Source organism: Anguilla rostrata, chromosome 9, assembly GCF_018555375.3.
Source record: "Anguilla rostrata isolate EN2019 chromosome 9, ASM1855537v3, whole genome shotgun sequence".
NCBI classification, from domain to species: Eukaryota; Metazoa; Chordata; class Actinopteri; order Anguilliformes; family Anguillidae; genus Anguilla; species Anguilla rostrata.
In genome coordinates, this window is record NC_057941.1 from 46,485,830 (window position 1) to 46,505,372 (window position 19,543).

Genomic DNA, 19,543 nt, shown 5'->3' on the forward strand with positions numbered 1-19,543 from the left:
ATCAGTCTCTGTTTTGTGTCTCTGTCAGAGAAGATGTATATGCCAATGTATATTCTGATAGCAATTAAGTTTATTTTGGTATTTGATACTATTCTTCCAGTGTTGCGAATAAGTGGTTTTTCGCCCTACCCCAGTTCAGCACTGCTGGTGTTATTTGAGGTAGGTTATGTACCTGTAGAATGTTTTCAGAGTTCTGCATGCATAATTTCAGGCGGATGTTTTTTCCCATCTAGTGTAGCCTTACTGACTGTTTAAGATTTGATAGGTACCTTATTTTTCCTCAAAGATTTGCATTTACAATTAAACCGTTTTCATTTCGTGGCTTGTGCTCTCAGCCCATTGTAGCCTCAGGCTTAAGTTAGCCACTAAGCTGTTCATTGGTTACGACACTTTGGTTCCCTTGAAGCTTCCCGTTACCAGGAAGTGACACATCTGCCGGCGGAAGACTGCAAGTTTTGATGTAGCAGCGCGCGCCAAAGTGCACGCACGGCATGTACGTCGGATTGTGTCAGTAGGGAATGAACCGTAGGTAGCTGGCTTTATAAAAAAAGTAGTATTTATATAAAACTGCTCTTACTCGACTGACATATAACGTCAACGGAGGTGGAATAGGGACGGCATGTCTTCACGGTAGTTTATTTTTTTGGAGAAACTTGCTGGCTAGCCGTGATGTTTTGCAACTCACTAAAGTCTTGAAGCTAAGTTGCAATAACGTTAGTTGTAGCTAGCTGGCTGGCTTGCCAGTTACAGTTTTTTATTTAATTTTTAACTTCAAATACTAATCAGTTCGCTGTTTTCATGAACTACGAAGCTCCTGTGTTGTCATACGAGACTTACTCAGCCGGGTGAAAGTCACGTAGCCACAGCTACGTTAACTCGTGCTAGTTTACTTGGTATTTTGCTGGCGAGTTTCTACAGGAGTGCAGTGACGGGTACCTATTGATTGGTAAGTTTCATTGCAGGGCTTTGTCTGTGCGAAAGTACTGCTTTTTATGCTGTCCTATTATTTTGCAACGTCTCCCCTCTGTATTGTGTTTTTGTTTTGAACAGTAATCTGGTTGGTGTAAAGTTTGCGTTTTCTGGAAAAATTCTGTATACATGAACACTTGTTTTTATTCTCGTTAATAATTCATGCGGTCTTTGGCTTAGGTTTCTTACCCAAACAGAAGATGGCTGTGCCGTTTGTACAGGACTGGGATTTGGTGCAGACTCTCGGTGAAGGTGCATACGGAGAGTAAGCTTCACTGTCCATCATCTTTGTTACAGGTTCCCAAATTAGGTCCTGGGGACCCGCTGTTCAGTCTGGGTTTTCTGCTGCGATCGGTTTGCCTTGTCATTTGTTGTGTCTTTGAACTCTTCACTTTTTGTAAAAACTCGTGCATTTTTAAAAATGTAACCTTTTTTACATGAATAATTTCTCATCGCACACTGCAGAGAGTGAAAGTCTTAATTGATCTGACTGGTTGACCGACCTGGGACGTCAACATTGAGCATTCATTCTCCGTCTTGGGCATAACTGTGGCCTTAATACGGCTCATTTCCATTGAAAATGTCAGCAGAATTAAAAATTGAGGAGCGCTGCTTATTAACATTTCGGAGCTTACAAAAAAGGCTTGAATGAAAACTTTAGCATACATGGAGGGTCCCCTAAAGTAATTCTGGGCCCCCTGATAGAATAGTTCACTAAAATCATTTCCCTCCTGGTCCCGTCCTCCCTTGTGCCATGGTCTTGCCCCGCCCCCCTTTAACGAGGCCCCGCCCCTTCCTCCCTCTCTGCCAGGGTGCGTCTGCTGGTGAACAGGAAGACGGAGGAGGCGGTGGCGGTGAAGGTGCTGGACGCGTCGCGGGCCAAGGACTGCCCCGAGATCATCCGGAAGGAGGTGTGCATCCACAAGGTGCTGTCGCACCCCAACATCGTGCGCTTCTTCGGGTTTCGGCGCGAGGGACACACGCGCTACCTCTTCCTGGAGTACTGCAGCGGGGGAGAGCTCTTCGACCGCATCGGTGAGAGGTGGACCGGACCGCACCTCTCAGTCCGGAGCCCGGTGCTGCACGGGATACATACACACACTCGCACTTAGGCACACAAACTGGACACACACACACACACACACACACACACACACACAAGACACAGTTAGACACACGCACACAAACACACACACTCACACATAGGCACACACACACACACACTCACACTTAGGTACACACACTGGTCACACACACATACTCACACACACTGGACCCACACAGACTCATACTTAGGCACACACACTGGACGCACACAAACACTCACACTTAGGCACACACACACAGGACGCAGACACTCAGACACATAGCTTGAGGCACACACACGCGACACACACACACACCACCAGAGGCACACACACACAGGATGCAGACAGGCACACACTCTCAAGACACAGACCTGATATCCCCAAACAAACGCCCACACGTTTCCAAATTGTTTGCAGTAGGAGAGGGACCCCAAAATAGCATACATTACATTCTTTGAATGTGACCAATGATAGATTAGAAGGGCATCACTCAGTACTGCTTCCCTCTGCTTGCTGAGACAGAGCCGGACTTGGGGATGCCCGAGAGAGAGGCACAGAAGTTCTTCCAGCAACTGATCGCAGGCGTGGTGAGTACTGCCCCCCCTGCAGGAAGGGCACTGCACCCCTCCCCCCAGCAGGAAGGGCACTAAACCCCTCCCATGACCCCCCCCCCCCCAATCATAACTGCGCCTCATTTCCTGTGCGGAAAACTCAAAGATGTGAAAGTCATTGCGTTTTACTGGGAGAGATGCTTTATTCTCTGTGGGCATTAGCATTTTGCGAGTTTACTGTAGAATCATGCAAATCATGGCCTTCTCGTAAACTAGTTACAAGGTGATGGTGGAATTTTCAATCGTGTAGGCTAACTGCTGTTTTATCATTTGTTTACAAATGAAGTCCTTGAAAACTTAGAAAACTGTCTTTGAAGGCAGATGAAGTCTTTTCTACTTTAAATACTGAAAGCTACTACGTTGTGATGATCAATAATGTCTTCGTGGTCTTTTGTGTTTAACAAGCTCTGATTGGCTGATTTGACAGATTGCAGTGTCTGATTTAAGAATTGCCATTATAAAATAAATAAAATCGTCGAGAAATGTCAGCTCAATGTGAATTTTTTTTTTTTTATATGAAAAGGCTGCAGATAATGCATTTGGAGTGTAGCTCATCAGTGTTATTGTGTTTGCTGAATAGATGCCATTATGACTGAATAAGTGGCTTACAATTGAGTTTTTCATCTCATGCATAAAATACAGTAAACTGCGGACACTGAACTAAATAAATTGTTTAAGTATGTCATCCATAATGCATAAGGCCTTATCTTAAAGTAGGGGGTGCCGATCCAGGGGCTGATCCGTTTCGGGTTTTTGTGCCAACGCCTGCACTTATTTAAACAGCTCAATCATATCTTGATCTGATGCTTGTATTAGCACTAGCTACAGCCGGCAGATTGCAAGTGTATCCTAAAGATTGTTTTGTTGACCGAGTGCAGACCTACCAGCATAGTTTATTTAGCTTTCAGAAAACTAAAACTAAGGTAACTGGCGTTGGAATCTTCTGGTGTGGCCAAATGGATGATTCTCATTGGCCCCAGAGTGACCGTGTCACGCTCCCCCCATCTGCAGGTGTGTGTCTGTTTTGGGCATTTGCTGAGAGGTGTTGCCTGTGTTTCAGGAGTACCTCCACAGTGTGGGGATCACGCACAGGGACATAAAGCCGGAGAACATACTGCTGGATGACAAAGGTGAGGCTAACATGAGACGCGCTACTGTTAGCGGTTGAGTAAGGAGCTGGTCTTGTAACCTAAAGGTCACAGGTCCGATTCCCCGGTAGGACACTGCCGTTGTACACTTGAGCAAGACACTTAACCTGCATTGCTCCAGTGTATATCCAGCTATATAACTGGATACAATGTAAATGCTATGTAATGTAGTTTTAAATGCTATGTAATACAATTTAAATGCTATGTAATACAATTTAAATGCTATGTAATACAATTTAAATGCTATGTAATGTAGTTTTAAATGCTATGTAATACAATGTAAATGCTAGTAATAAATGCCTGTGATGTAGTGTAATGTTAGCCGTTAGCCGTTGAGAGGGAGAGTCGAGGTGTTTGACCTGCCCGGGCGCTCCTCGCACAGACAACGTGAAGATCTCGGATTTCGGGCTGGCCACCATGTTCCGGCACGGCGGGCGGGAGCGGCGGCTGACCCGGCTGTGCGGGACGCTCCCCTACGTGGCGCCGGAGCTGATGTCCCGCGCGGAGTTCAGCGCCCAGCCCGCCGACACCTGGGCCTGCGGCATCGTCCTCACCGCCATGCTGGCTGGGGGTGAGAGTGTGTGTGAGAGTGTGTGTGAGAGTGTGTGTGAGTGTGTGTGTGTGTGTGTGTGTGTGTAAGAGAGTGTGTGTGTGTGTGTGTGTGTGTGTGTGTAGTGTGTGTGTGAGTGGTGGTGTGTGTAAGAGGTGTGTTGTGAGTGTGTGTGTGGGTGTAAGAGTGTGTGTGTGTGTGGTGTGTGTGTGTGAGAGTGTGTGTGTGTGTGTGTGTGTGTGTGTGTGTGTGTGTGTGTGTGTGTGTGCATGTGTAAGGGAGTGTGTGTGTGTGTGAGTGTGTGTGTGTAAGGGAGTGTGTGTGTGTGTGTAGAGTATGTGTGAGTGAGAGTGTGTGTGTGTGTGTGTGTGTGTGTGTGTGTGTGTAAGAGAGTGTGTGTGTGTGTGGTGTGTGTGGAGAGAGAGAGAGAGGTGTGTGTGTGTGTGTGTGTGTGTGTGAGTGTGTGTGTGTGTGTGTGTGTGTGTGTGTGTGTGAGAGAGAGAGTGAGTGTGTGTGTATGTGTATGCGTGTGTGAGAGAGAGAGTGTGTGTGTGAGTGTGTGTGAGAGTATGTGTGTATGTGAGTGAGTGTGTGTGTGGGTGTGTGAGAGAGTGTGTGTGTGTATGTATGTGTGCATTGTGTGGGAGTGTCCGTCTGGCCATCTGTATGTCTGTCTGTGTCCTGTGTGTCGTTCTGTCTTTTTGTGTGTTTATGTTTATGTATATCCTCTCATTGACATTATTTGTGTGTCTGTGCCTGTGTGCCTGTACATCCCATAATAATGTGGGTTTCTGCTGTTGCTGCAGAACTGCCGTGGGACCAGCCCACTGAGAGCTGTCAGGAGTATTCCGATTGGCTGCAGAAGAAGACCTACCTCACGCCCTGGAAGAAGATTGACGCCATGCCCCTCAGTAAGTACCCCTCGCCTCGTCCCGCCCTCAGGCCCACGGCCGTACGCTCTCGCTGACATCATGAGTGCCCGTGTGCCGTTTTAAATATTTAACAAGGTAGGGAGAATGAGACCTCCTCTCTCTCTCTAAAAAATGTGCCTTTTTGCAGCGAAGACCTGGGGTATGAAATTGGGCAGGGAACGTAAGGAATTCAGTATTTTCTACCCAGTCAGGTGTAGGGGAAGATTAGATGGGCACATTTAAAGGGCCAGATTTGTGGGGAATCTAACCAGAACAACAAGGTTAACGCTCCCCTTCTTCTGAAAGTTGCTGTGGGGTCTTTACTGACCACATTGAATCACTGAAAAACATGTCTGCTTTGTCTTTGGCCTGCCATCACCCCCCCCCCCCTTCCCACTCCCTCCCCAGGTCTGTTGACCAAGATCCTGTTGCACGACCCTGAGAAGAGGATCACCATTCCAGACATCAAGAAGGATCGCTGGTTCTGCAAAAGCTTCAAAACGGGTACCGTTGCAGTGTGCAAAACCAGTGAATTTATTCATTTTCTGTGACAGCCTGAATGTAAATGGTTATCTTTATTTATGGGAGGTTGTGAATGTGACACACATTCAGTGAACAGAGACTTGGCAAAGTTGTGTTTGTATCGGTTCAGTGAGGCTGGTGCCTCTGGTCTGTCATTGTGCAGGCAGAGGGTAAGAGATTAGCAGTTCTGGTGACATCACCCATCATCCACTGCTTTATATCTGAGGCTCCTCATTTCAGCACCAGGGAGCCAGTAGACTGGAAATAACAATGACCTCTGAGCCCCTGTTTTAAATGATGACTTTTTTTCAGCTGAGCTAAAATATATTTCAACATTTGGGGTTGTTTGGAACTGAACGCTCACATACCCTTACGCACGCACACACACACACACACACACACACACACACAGACAGAGTCAGAATGATAATGCTGAGCTGCTCATTGAGCCTGGCGTGTGTGTGCTAACGTTCTGCTCTGCTCCGCAGAAGAGAAGCGGCAGTGCGACCCTCAGGGGCCCGTCACCAAGCTGCTGCGGTCCGACTCGGAGCAGGGACCCCTGTCCCGCACCGGCAGGTGAGCCGCCCGCCCGCCCGTCCGCCATCCCGCCACCCCGCCAGTCCCGCTCCGGCGCTCAGCTGCCGCCAGCGCCGCCATTAAGTCCCCAAACCGACCCGACTGAAATTGAGTTCAGTTTACGAGCCGGGGGAAAAGTCATTACAGAAGCATTATGGGTCATTTCTTTGAACTGCCTGAGTTTGCTGGGAATTGAGCTCGGCTCTGGCCCTCACTTAACTGTGTTTTCACACTGTGTTTGTCCCCTTCCCCCCGCCCCCCGCCCCCCGCAGTGAGGACCGGGCGCAGATATCCAGCTCCCAGCCCGAGCCGGTGGGCGTGTGGTCCTGGGATTCTGCCGTCGGCGGCCACACGGGGGCGCCGCAGGTCAGCTTCTCCCAGCCGGCCTGTCCGGACCACATGCTGCTCGGCAGCCAGCTCCTGGGGACCCCTGGGTCCAGTCAGGTAACTCGCCACAGCTCCTGCGCCAGTCTGACCCCTGGGTACACATTTTATGTAACTCTTACATACAGCCCCTTGCTACACTAGTATGACACCTTTACATTAGCATGTATTTACATGCATTTACATAGACCCTTTAGCATAGCATCTATTAACATAGCACACCTTTAGCATAGCTCCTCATGCCTTAATTAGTATCATAGCCCCTTTATCTAGCACCCTTTAGCATAGCACCCTTTACATAGCTCACCTTTACATAGCCACCTTACATAGCATTCCTATCATAGCACACCTTTAGCATAGCCCACCATTAGCATAGCATCCCTTAGCATAGCACACCTTTAGCGTAGCGTCCCTTGTCATAGCACACCTTTAGCGTAGCGTCCTTGTCATAGCACACCTTTCACATAGCATTCCTTGTCATAGCACACCTTTAGCATAGCACACCTTTAGCGTAGCGTCCCTTGTCATAGCCCGCCTTTAGCACGGCACGCGTGCTCTTGCAGCAGCTGACCTGCCTTCGTCTCTGCAGACGCCGTGGCAGCGCCTGGTCCGGAGGATGACGCGTTTCTTCACTACTCTGGGGGCGGAGCCGTCCTGCGTCGCTCTCAGGGACACCTGCGCCACCATGGGCTACACCTGGAAGCAGACCTGCACCAATCAGGTACAGGGCCCCGCCCCTTCAGCTGCTGTCTGCGACCTCAGCGGCGCATCTGAGCTGCGTGCTCACAAACGAACTACCGACAACGAGGCAAATTTAAAACTACTTTATATGATCAAAACCATTGCTAAAGAGAGCCTGGCTAAGGCTTTACAGATGTAGCCACTGTGCTGCGTGCTGTATTCAGTATTAACAGTTTGCCCTGTTTGACACGACTGCTTGAGTGATTTTTATTCCCAGCCTACATGCATTGCATTGCATTACATTTCAAATGAAACCATAGTCGTGAAGTAGCGCGTTTATTATTTATGCTGCTCATCGTCAGTTGGCTCTGCAGGCCTCCGAATGAGTTTGGCCAGGCGTTTTATCTGCAGCTTTCTGCCACAGTGAACTTGGCGTCCATTAACTCTTAATAAAAATTCACCGTTAGTTACCGTGACTGTGATTTTTCCCCGCCGCGTAACGATTGCTTTCACCGAATGTCCGTTTCCCAGGCAACCGTCTCCACAATGGATCGTCGTAACAACAAGCTGATCTTCAAGGTGCACTTCCTGGAAATGGAGTCGAGGATCCTGGTGGACTTCAGGCTCTCGAAGGTAAATGCTCACAGTTAGCGCGGATCATTTGGAAAGGGATTACCGTCCCGCAGTTTAGCCTGGTCTTTAGCCTGCCAGAAACGCATTCTCCTCATAGGTCATAGGAGTTGTTAGCGTAGCTCGTTAGCCGCTAATTCTGATTAACTAACGTCTGTGTGTGTGTGCTTCCCCCCCTTCCCGGGCGACGGCTTGGAGTTCAAGAGGCACTTCCTGAAAATCAAACGCCAGCTCTCCGACATCGTCAGCAGCCAGAAGGTTCCGCTGCCCGTCACATGACGGGGGAGGGGAGAGCGAAGCGCCGACGCGCCCGCGTCCTGACCCACGCCGCTGCCCGTGCTGCACGCGCACGTTTTTGGTTTTTTTTTGGCGGGAGCGAGACGGTTTAAGAGGCAGCTCCTGTGCTCACGCCACTCGCAGGTCAATCATCACGTTTTTCCGTTTTGTCGTCTCTCGAATCGATGAGAGACGAGTATATGAGCCATACTCCATTTTGTTTTTCATCATTCCTCAGGCAGTATTGTGTGAGTGGTTTTGCTTTAATGTTTTTATTTACAGTTATTTGGGTATTTCGATGAAGTGCAAAGCCTTTTTGCGAGTTGAGGGAGGAACCATCACGTGCTAACGTGCTAACTTTGCATGTCCGTTCACCACCTCCTCCACCGTTAACAACTGTTCATAGAGCCCTTTTCTCAAGCAGGAATTTATGTGACCAGACCAAATGAGGGCCTCTATTAGCAAACTGTAGAGTCTCCTGCCACCCCCCCCTCGATATTCCAGTCTGTATTTTTAACACCGGAACTTATGTGACCAGAACGAATGAGGGCCTCTGATAACAAACTCTAAATGGCACTAAAAGCCAAACTGTATATTCTGTTGCCCCTTCCACCAACCCCCCCCCCCGATACTGAGAACACTGGAACTTCCGTCTTCCTCTTGTTGAAGCTGAAACATTCCACATCCAATGTGATACGTCTGAATGCTCGTGGAGTGCCATACTCTGGCGTTGGATGTTATGTACTGAAATCTAGAGCCAGAACCTGCTGTAGTTAAACATTTGAGAGAATAGGCGGGACTAGTGGTCTGGGTGGGTCCATATAATCTGCCCGCCCCAACCGTGACCCGCCCAGTTTACCGCAGAGGGGGCGGAGCTAAAGCACTCTACACTGGTGCTGAAGCGAACGGGAACAAATGGATGAGCAGCATCCTGTGCATGCTTCAGTACAGCGGATCCAATTCCTCTGCCCCCCCAACCTGCCCTGGGGCCTGTAGTCCTGCCCTGGGTTCCATCTGCCCACCCTGGGCCCTCCTCACTGCCTCTGTGACTTTTATATTTGTGTGTGATCGAAATGAGTGAAAGCAGTAATAAAGTTTCTGTGTTTAATGTAGTCTGGTCGTCCTCCTGAAATCTTGAACTGAGTCTTTTGTGTGTTTGCGTGTTTAACTCTTAGCAGGACACGTGGGCGCGGTTGCATCATCGAATGAGCTTTGACGAGAGAACCAGGTGCTCATCAAACATGACAGAACACTCAAAAGGGACTTTTATTGAAAGATTACAAACACGGGACCAATGTATGAACATTTCACCTTCACTGATATCTTTTTACTGTAGAAATTTTTGTATCTCAAAAATCTCTACCCCAGTGCTGTAAAAAGGGCTATACATGGACCATGTGATGAATGAAAATGATATTACAAGCCTGTATCACCAGAAAAAAAAACAAAGGGAATAAAATTCAGCAAACTAAATTTATAGAGAAATGTTACAGAAATGAAGACATTTTATAAAACATTAGATGTGACATGCAGGTGGGGCCTAATTGCCTAGAAAAGGCTATGGGGAACTTCCTTACTGAGAAAGACTTCAGATGACTTTGAAACATCCAAACCTGCGTGTCTGTATCTACAGTAGAAATGTGACATTCTGAAACTCAGGAATGTCACTTGTTGAGATGAAGGCACACGCTGATCTTTCTTAAGTCGTCTGTATTGAGAGATCATTTCAGATCACCTGAGGAAGAACTTTCAGACGGCTTTTGGTAAGGAACTTTCAGACATGAAATGCCACAAAATGTCCTGGATGTGTTTCTTTAGAGTCATTAGCACGCCAAGTTACGTGAGCAAACATTTGGACTGGTAATTTCTGTCAAAGCAAAATGATTCTTTTGTTTTGTGAGAAATCTTGGAGTTGCTGTGACAACTATGGAGCCAAGAAAGAACTTACTCAAAAGCCAAACTGCCATTTCAGATTGAATTACTGAGTAATGAAAACTTGTTTACAATCAACATTATTAGTGTCTGTCACAAAGGCTGGCTTTGTAAAGGTTTTTTTAAATTACCAGAGCAAAAACAGTTTGTTTACACTTAAGACAGAAATGCAGGCACGGAGATGACATAATTGCAGGAAATTTACATCAAAATTGTTTGTACACTTTAGGGGGGGGAAAGTGTCAGAAGCTTTATTAGCATGCTGCTCAAACTTAGTTGCAAAAAGATCACCCCCCCCCCATTAATCCACACAGCTGATCTTAAATAGTCCCACAATTAGACACACCTGGAAACCTGGATTCCAATCAATCAGTTACCTGCAAGACACTTTGCACACTTAATCCAACAGTCAGTTCATGGAAATGGTGATTGAAGCTTATTATACAGACATTTTTAAATGAAAATATCTGGAGAATATCAAAACAGATGTCCTGTATCTACAGTGTAGGCTACTCCTCCACAGTGTCTAGCTTATGTTAGCATAGCCAGGTAGCAATGAATAATGTGCTATTATATGGAAAAAGTTTGTTTGGAGTGATGCAACAACTCATTAAAACCGAAGAGCTCAGAAACTGGACGTCCCAACTTCGGCTGCAGGTCACTGAGAGTCAGGCACACCTGAAAAGATAAGTGGACTGTGGAGTGGATGCAAAGTGGCTGTCCTGTGTTGGGAAGGTAAGGCTCCTGTCCCCTTTTAGGGACTGTTAGAGTAGGTTTCCTGTATCTGAAAATCGTATCACCAAAAATAACACACAGACAAGTTTTCTCTGCACTAGTACTCCTGAGGAGGAGCGATGTATTGGCCAAAAAAGCAGGAAAAGATGATGTGTTGATCTTGAGCCAAGTGTGTGGTCCATGTTAACAGTGTCCTAAATGAAGAAACATTCTATTGAGTTGTGGTTAATTTATCTGAACTTTGGAATACCTTGTGGTCTACTAAAGATGCCCCAGAATAATTTTTATGAATGAATAACTTCCTAGATTACTGTATACATAATCAAGACTCCATCATTTCCTTATGAACAATAAAATAATTATAAATCCAAGGCTCTGTTGTTGAAAAAGAGATCCGAATTTGGTTGAAAGTACAAGAGCGCTCAGAGTTGTGATGTGATTTGTTGCCACATGGAGCCACACTGTTGGTCCGTTCAGTAATGAGCATGTGAATGCCTTGGTTAATGCAGAAAAGTTTAATGTTCAGTTTTGCATGACTTATATTTTCTACCGAACATCCTCACTTCCTGATGTAGATGATGTCAGCACAGGTTTTCTGAACACTATGCATCTTTGACTTTTTGTGCAGAAACCTGCAGAAGTTGATTTCCCAGAATGCACCACCAGGGGGAGAGTTTGTATTAATAATGAGAAGCAGGTCATTTTGCTCATGTACAGAAATGTATCAATTGAGCAGTTTGTGGTCAGTGTGGTACAACAATCACAAAATTGCAAAACTAAAATAGCAATTAAAATATTGGAGCATACTGCTCATATTAAAAATGTTTGAGCGATTCCATTTCAATTTTACCATTTCAAGAAATTAGTTGAAATTAAATTAATGAGCTGAAAAAAGCTATGAGGATTTTTCCTTTAATTAACTAAATTGAGCAGAATTTCCTTAACTTACTGAGCCTAGAGATTTGTGTTTTTTTGTTTTATGTATATTTATCATTTTGACTGACGCTTTACATTAAAATTGAACAGTAAAATGTTCAGTGTTAAATCAAATATTACAGAGCACATATGGTCCATGTTGGACTCATATGTACGCTGTTAGAGTTGAAAGGGTGTGCGCTGGAATCTCTCTACCCTCTCTGACCCCCTCCCTGCCCCCGCCTCTCCCACTCAAAACTGATAACAGTCAGACCCACAGAGAGTCCCCACTTCACCTGTTTGGGTTTGAAATCTGGGCAACAGAGCCAGAGGGAGGGGAGAGGAAGGACGGGGGCTGGGGTGGGGTGTTTGGGGTGGTGGGTGGGGGGGGGGGGGAGCGGGTTGGGGAGGTTACAGCTGGAAATGATCTGGTATCACTAAAAAAAAAGGGAGAAATTATGTTTCTTTGAACAAAATTCAATAACCAAGCAGCCACGTCAACTGCTACTTTTTTCGTGTGTTGCTGAAGCAGTGTTCTTTCAGTGGCCCTCTGGCCGATGGTGCGTACCACATAGAGCTTCCCTTTCATCCCGCCCTTTGAGCCGAAGCTTGGCCCCGCGATCGATCGCCCTCACGCATACCCTGTCTCCAAGGCCAGCTCAGGCAGAGCTACAGTACTGCTACAGTACTCCCTAATGGAAGTGTGTTATCCGAGTGGGTCCTTATTTGGGCCTGTGTTTGATGCTACAGGTGTTGTTTGTGCTGTGCGTGTTTGGTTGGAAAAGCTATGAAGGAATGGGAGTGGGAGGCCTGAAATTGGTCACCCGCTTTGAATGCAGTTCAGCTGGGGGCAAGTGTGTGTGCGTGTGTGTGTGTGTGTGTTAGTGTGCCTGTGTGTGGCGTGTGTGCTTGTGTGTGTTAGTGTGCGTGTCTGTTTCTATGTGTGTGTATGCGTGTGTGTGTGTGAGTGTGTGAGTGTGTGTGTGTGTGTGTGCGTGCGTGCTTGTGTGTGTGTGTGTGTGTGTGTATGTGTGCATGTGTGTGTGCGTGCGTGCTTGTGTCTGTGTGCGTGTGTGTGTGTGTATGTGTGCATGTGTGTGTGTGTGTGCATGTGTGTGTTGTGTGTGTGTGTGTGTGTGTGTGTGTGTGCCTGCGTGCTTGTGTATGTGTGTGTGTTGTGTGTTGTGTGGTGTGTGTGCGTGCTTGTGTGTGTGTGTCTGTGTGTGTATGTGTGTGTGTGTATGTGTGCATGTGTGTGTGTGTGTGTGTGTGTGTGCGTGCTTGTGTGTGTGTGTCTGTGTGTGTATGTGCATGACCTCAGCTCCCAGGACTGCTCTCTAATTGAAGGAGGGCACTGTGGGCCACAGCACCTGCTGCATTCCTTCAGACAGGACGCTAATTGAGTGGAGGGGAGGAGAGGGTTTGGGCGGGGGCGCGGGCGCGCTGCTAAAAGCACGCGAGACGTCCCGACAGCGGCACCCCAAACGCAGCGCTCCTGTGCACAGGAAACCAGGAAGAGTGACACGGAGACGCTTTTGGGAATAGGAGGACACTTCAAGGTCAGAAAGGGAAATATGTACACTATAAGTAGCAAACCTGTTTAAAGAAACGTGCACACCGACAGCTTCTCAGCGACGGACTGATGATGATTATTTCAGTTTCAGTTGTATGTGCTCAGTGAAGGATATCTTGGACTTTTCCTGCTGACATGTCAGCTTGACAATGGCTGGTACAGGAGCGTTCGTAGTTAATTTTTTTTTTTTTTGGTTTGAAGCAAAAAATAAAAGGTACACTTTAAGTAACTCCAAAGCCACTTGTAGGGGGGCATAGGGGTTTATTCTCAGCCCTTAGACAAACCCCCTCAGACAGCCGAGGGTTGGATTGATTCATCATGACACGCTTGGGACCGTTATCCCATCTCCACCTGTATACCTCTGTGTCAGAATGATGTGGGAAAAAGAGTGTCATTTGGAATTGGTAGCCGCGCCTGTCAGCCGAATCCTGTGCGACTGGATGAGCCCCGGAGCTGCAACCGCTCGTTATCTGAGTGCCTGCGAGTGTCACGTTTCCACAGGAGAGCAAGCAGCACTAATCAGACGAGAGGAGTTCTCCTCACTGAGGACAACTGGTCACCCTGTGGACACACATTGTATCCTACTGCTGAGGCTAAGGCTAGGCTACAAACACAAGCTTAGCTTTACCATGGGAGCTTGGGAGTTTTTAATTACAATTTTAAAATTTTTTTACCGACTGTACACAGTAAAAGAGATTCAATTCTAGATGAACCATACCGTTCAGAAAGTGTTTTTTCTGATTGGGTCTTGTATATTTTGGTATTGATTGTCTGTCCAGAAATGCAGTTGTTCATGTAGGAATGATTATTCTGTTCACTGCAGGTCATGATTGTGGGTACCAGACCTGATATTGAATTTTGCTTTAAATACTTACCCTATTCGCCTGTGAATTAAAATGTATGAATGAATGAATGAATGAATGTTTTTGTTGTTCCAGTAACAGTAAGGCCATATGGCTGTACACACATGGCCTTGCAGGGCTTTACACCTTGACAAACTGTAACTTTCTCTAATGTTCACTTACTCCTCTATTGCGCCATCCATTTCTCTCTCTCCATCTCCCTCACTCCCTCTGTCCCTCTCTCTCGTTCCCTGTCTCTTTCTCTCTCTCTGTGCCAGCTCATTTAGCAGGGTCGAACACACAGACAGGCCCCCATCACAAAGGCACTCTGAGACACATAGCAGCGACGCCACCCCCCGCCCCCCCACCCATCCAACCTCCATTCCCACCCCCCAACCGCAACTTTGTCCCCTTTCAACCCCCCAAACGCATCCAAAGAGGAGCCGGGCAGGGGAAGGGTGTGTGTGTGTGAGGGGTCGGGGGCGGTGTGGGGTGTGGGGGGGGGGGGGCGGTGTGAGGGGGAGTTCCCATTCACAGGGTGTCACGGCTGCACAAAGGGACCGCATGACATTGGCACTAAATCGGGAGTTAATGGACTCCTTTCTCAGCCTCCGGGACATGACAGGGGGCGTGCGTACCCCAGCGCCGGGGCTGCGTGTGGGTACGCGTGGGAGAGAGAGAGGGAGGGAGAGAGGGAGAGAGAGGGAGAGAGAGAGAGAGGGAGAGAGAGAGAGAGAGAGAGAGAGAGAGGGAGGGAGAGAGAGAGAGAGAGAGGGAGGGAGAGAGAGGGAGAGAGAGGGAGAGAGGGAGGGAGGGAGGGAGGGAGGGAGAGAGAGAGAGAGAGATGGCCAGCGTCCCCATCCCACTCATCAGAGAGCAGACAGAGGTACGGACGGATGAACAGACGGACGGGCAGGAGGATGAGGGGGCGGAGTTTCAGGACAGTCCGCGTGGGTTCAGATCGCCGGAGGCCTTTCTGCATTGTTGCCTCAGCTTCTGGAATGTTCCGTGTACAGCGATTGGGCTGCTCTACTCCAATACCCCTCAGTCTCATCCTAGAGGCATCATGTGCTTGAATCATTGGGTACAGGGGTACCTGTCTGTACCTAGCGGTCCAGTGATGGGTTTTCTATCATTTCAATGCAACTGCAGTGGGCTTCAGAAACCCCCTCTTCTGCCCTGGTGCCCCTTACCCCTCTGCTGGTCCACCCAACTCCTTCCTGACGTGACTCCATTGTAGCCCCCCTCCAACCCCACACTCAGTGGAATAAGGGTGATATAGCTGGAACTGCCCAATAGTAGTACTGATAGGAGAAGTCAACTAAAATGATGCAACATCTTTTTTAACTTTATATTCATTAGGGCCATGCAACTAAGAACCCAATATTCCAAATGTTCAATTTGCTATTTCTGCTAAAATGAGTTATTGACATGGGAATGCTTTTGGTTGTGTAGTTTTTATACAGGACAGATCAATCACCTATAATTACTTTTTTAAAATGCATTAAAAACCAATACTGTGATATGGGACTTTCTGAAGATTTTTATCTGAGACTACGCTGTCTGCCTGTAGAACCTTCCCACCTTGTTTCCGCAGGTCATCACTGTAAAGGAGAATTCATTGATTAAGTTCGCCGTTCTGGTTAAATAATAACTAAAATACGGAGAAGCCAAATGTGACGGGAGGTCCTGTAATTCAGGCAGAAGCTTGTGCTCCTATGTCTATGCTGTACTTCCCCATTGGTGCAGCTCTGATTTTGTCTCCATCCAGATCAGCCTCGTGTCCGCAGATAGGAAAATCACTGTTGCCGATTTAAAAACATGACATAGCGGTGAGGGAGGGGAAAAAAAAGAAGACTTTTAGCCAGGAGGTCCTGTGCTTCAAACCTGGAAGTGTACAGCCATGCTTCTCCCTCGAGTAGCACAATTAACGTGACTTAGTAAATACCAGTAAATACTCACCTGTAAACAGCATGTGAAGTGTGTGTGTGAAACGCGTGTTGTGTGACCAGCCTGCAGGGCCTCCTCTCTGATAAATATGGCCGCGACGCGGTTTGCCGGGTTTCGCGGACAGCTAGCGTTTGCCCGGGCGTGTGCGAAAGCAATTAAGCAGGGGAGCCCGAGCCAGGGTTTGAGCGGGGGCCGTTTTTGGATGGTGAGCCAGCGCCCCCTTCTCCCCCCCACCCCCCCCCCCATCCCCTGCCGTCTGAGTGCCCGGACTCTGCGTTTGAAGTGTCGTCTGAGATGAGTGAAGACGGCATCGCTGTCAGCTCCGCTTATTCATCAAGGCCGGGGGCCCCGGGGCGCTGGGGTGGGGGGGGGGGGGCCTGCGACGGCGAGCGGAGGGGTGGTGGGGGGGGGGGGACAGAGGGGAGAGCCGCAGGTAGCGACCTCATTAGCAGATAAAAGCAACCTTTCTCCCGTGACCTCTGACCACCCCTCCGTTGCCATGGAGACCGGCGGCGGAGGCGCGGGGGGGGGGGGGGGGGGGGGGGGCGAGGCACGCTGGGATACCTCGCGGCGCGGGACGGACGGGACGGCTCGGGCACCGCCGACAGGACGGGCAACCCCCCGCGACCCACCGCGCGTTTTCTCGAGTTCGCGCTCGCTCGTGCACGACTGCTGCTTGGAGAGGGGCGGTTAGGGGGGTTGGGGGGGGGGGTGCGTTTGGGGGTACGGTGTCCCCCTGTTTTCTTTTGTGGCCAAAGAGACAGCTGTCAAACTCGAGACGTTTTGTCGCGATGCCAGCAGCTGAAGAGGATGCGCAGAGCTCAGTATTACTTCATCAGAACAGCCGCAGTGGAACACAAGCGCTTGTGTGCTGATGATTTCTTTACACTAATGACGATTTTTTAGAAGTAAAAAGTCACCAAAAAGTATGCGGTCATTCACTTAGACCAAAAAAAGCCAACGCGTGAGTACTTTCTGACTTTTAGTTTTAGTTAAAGTTATGCGTAGTATTTTAAACATTGTAGAAATGTAGTTTTGGTAAAGACTTCTTTTACACCAGGCCTCTGGAAGTGGAGCAGGCCTCTTGATGTGTTTCTTGGCCGTTGCCGTGGTGACACACGCACCACAGGCACACGCGCTTGCTGACGCACTCGGAGGGGCGGAGCCCAGCGTGCGTGGCTTGCGTGCACGCGTCAGCGGCGTGAAGGCGCATGGTGTGTATGCATGATGTGTGTGTGTGTGTGTGTGTGGAGGGGGGGTTTGTGGAGAGAGGGGGGGGCATTTCTTGGTCACGCTGACTGAGTTTTATAAGCTGTGGCCAACCCCACTCCCCGCGGCTGACTGAATATTAAATAAACAGAGCCAAGTGTCTGAATTCAGCCGGGGAAGTGCTGGGCCAGGAGAAGGACTCCACTTCACCTACACTGCCCCCCCCAAACCCACTGCCCCCACCCCCCCGGGCCTTCAGGCCAGCCTGTCTTATTTTTGGCAGCTGGTGTGGAAAGGCAGTCTGCCGGCAGGGGACTGGGGGGGGGGCACAGGAGGGTTTGGGAAGGGGGGGCAGCGAGGTGGAGCCTCCCACTTTGCCACTGGGGGAGAGGGAGAAGAGAGAGAGAAGGGGGAAAGAGAGAGAGAGAGAGAAGGAGGCAGTGTGTTATGTTATGAAAATCTGGAACAGCCATGGCCTGAAGAACAGATGGGGAGGGCAGGCGAGGAGGGGGGGGGTGTGGGGGGGTTAACCACTGCAGGGAGCAGCCCTGATTTTTTTTTCTGGTTTTCTTTGTGGTTTGTGCCGCTGTGCCTGCAGTGTGTGTGTGTGAGTGTGTGGTGTGTGTGTGTGTGTGTGTGTGTGTGTGGTGGGGGGGGGGGGGGGGGAGAGATGTCCGTCAGTCAGTCTGTGGAAGTGAGTCAGTGTGTCAGGCCAGACCGCTGGACCTTCGAGGGCTTTTCCCATGTCTGTGGTCTGTGTCGAAGTAGAGGAGGCGGGGCTAGTGGGAGTGGCTGGGTTGGGTGAGATCACGCAGGGATGGCGCCAAGGGCCTGCCAGCCTCATTTGCTGAGGCTTCTGGGAGTTTTTTTCTCATTCGTGGGCGGAGTCCCTCGTGGTCACGGGTCACGCTACTTGAGAGGTAAAAGTCCAGTGGTCCAGTTTGCTCCCACCCCACACGGGTAACAGGTCCCTCCTGAAAAAGGTGGGGATGTTGGGTTCTGGGTGAACTGAAACGTGGCGACATTGGGTTTTGGGTGATTTGCAACGTGGAGACGTTGGGTTTTGGGTGAAATAAAACGTGGGGATGTTGGGTTTCAGGTGAATTGAAAAGCGGGAACGTTGGGTGTGTGTCTCCTGTCAGTACTGGCTCTGCGGTGCTGGGGTTCTCCACTTGTGTGTTAATCGCTCATGTGGGGGGCCCGGTGGGGGGGGGGGGAGTGCACCACTGTCCACACTGTCCTTCTCCAGAGGGGGAGAGTCATTCTGCTAAATTTTCTTTAGCTCCTCAGGGGCAGATTAAGAATGTTCCACCAGTCCCCCCCCCCACCCCCCCCACCCTCCCTCAGGTATGTCCAGGTGCTTCCAGCATGCCTTTCCCCAGAGCTTGCACCAAACGGTGAAGCCTGATGCTGTGCTGCGTGTTTTTGGCCAATTATTTGCCCTCCTACACCCCCTCCCCCCTCTCCAGGCCTCCCACAGGGTACCCCGCACAACCAATCAGGTACCTGTAAAATATATATTTTAAAAAACGCACAGAAACACGTGACTTTATGTCTGTCCTATATCCTTTCTCGTCACAAATTAGAGGCAGAGATGGTGGAGTCTGTCGGTCGAGGTGTAGCTCTCTGCTTTCAAAGACAGAGTTACAGAGGGAAAGGAAAGATGTAGAGAATGAAGGAAAGAGAGATATAAAGGGAGACAAAGTGGAGGAGAGTAGACTATGCTGTGGGGGTTATTGCTCAAGCTCTCCCTCTCCCTACTCTGCAGCCCCCTCCTCTCCCTCCCTCTCTCTGTTCTCTCTCTCCCTCTCTCTCTGGGTGGTCCAGAGCTCAGAGTCATTCTCAAACAATTAGTATTAATCCCAGGAGTGAGGGGCCGGGAGTACAGAACTGCCAGAGTCCCCCCAACGCTTTCACTGTACACACACACACACACACACACACTAACACTAACACACATACACACACAAAGAATAACACATACACACACACTCACCTAGACACAAGCACGTGCACACACATGCACACACACAGACTCACA

At 48.9% G+C, this 19,543-nt stretch overlaps 1 protein-coding gene and 1 long non-coding RNA gene across 3 annotated transcripts in view; both read left to right on the top strand.

The window, feature by feature from the left end:
- The first annotated feature begins 400 nt into the window (after window positions 1-400).
- On the top strand, window positions 401-9,458 carry chek1 (checkpoint kinase 1). Of its 2 annotated transcripts, none has more exons than XM_064352526.1 (12): window positions 401-525; window positions 1,150-1,234; window positions 1,781-2,004; window positions 2,580-2,644; window positions 3,729-3,798; window positions 4,199-4,387; window positions 5,173-5,277; window positions 5,686-5,781; window positions 6,288-6,375; window positions 6,648-6,819; window positions 7,349-7,480; window positions 7,972-9,458. In XM_064352526.1, exons 1-12 carry the CDS (start codon window positions 519-521, stop codon window positions 8,089-8,091), a joined length of 1,353 nt encoding a protein of 450 aa, XP_064208596.1. In that variant the 5' UTR covers window positions 401-518; the 3' UTR covers window positions 8,092-9,458. The 2 variants fall into 2 exon arrangements, with proteins under 2 accessions (XP_064208596.1, XP_064208597.1); XM_064352527.1 differs by having other exon boundaries at window positions 405-946.
- Window positions 9,459-10,660: 1,202 nt separating this feature from the next.
- The window catches only part of LOC135262438 (uncharacterized), a 12,453-nt gene continuing 3,570 nt past the window's right edge, over window positions 10,661-19,543 (top strand). Inside the window, exon 1 of the long non-coding RNA XR_010332233.1 lies at window positions 10,661-11,013. This is a non-coding gene — a long non-coding RNA (uncharacterized LOC135262438). The remainder of the gene's footprint in view (window positions 11,014-19,543) is intronic.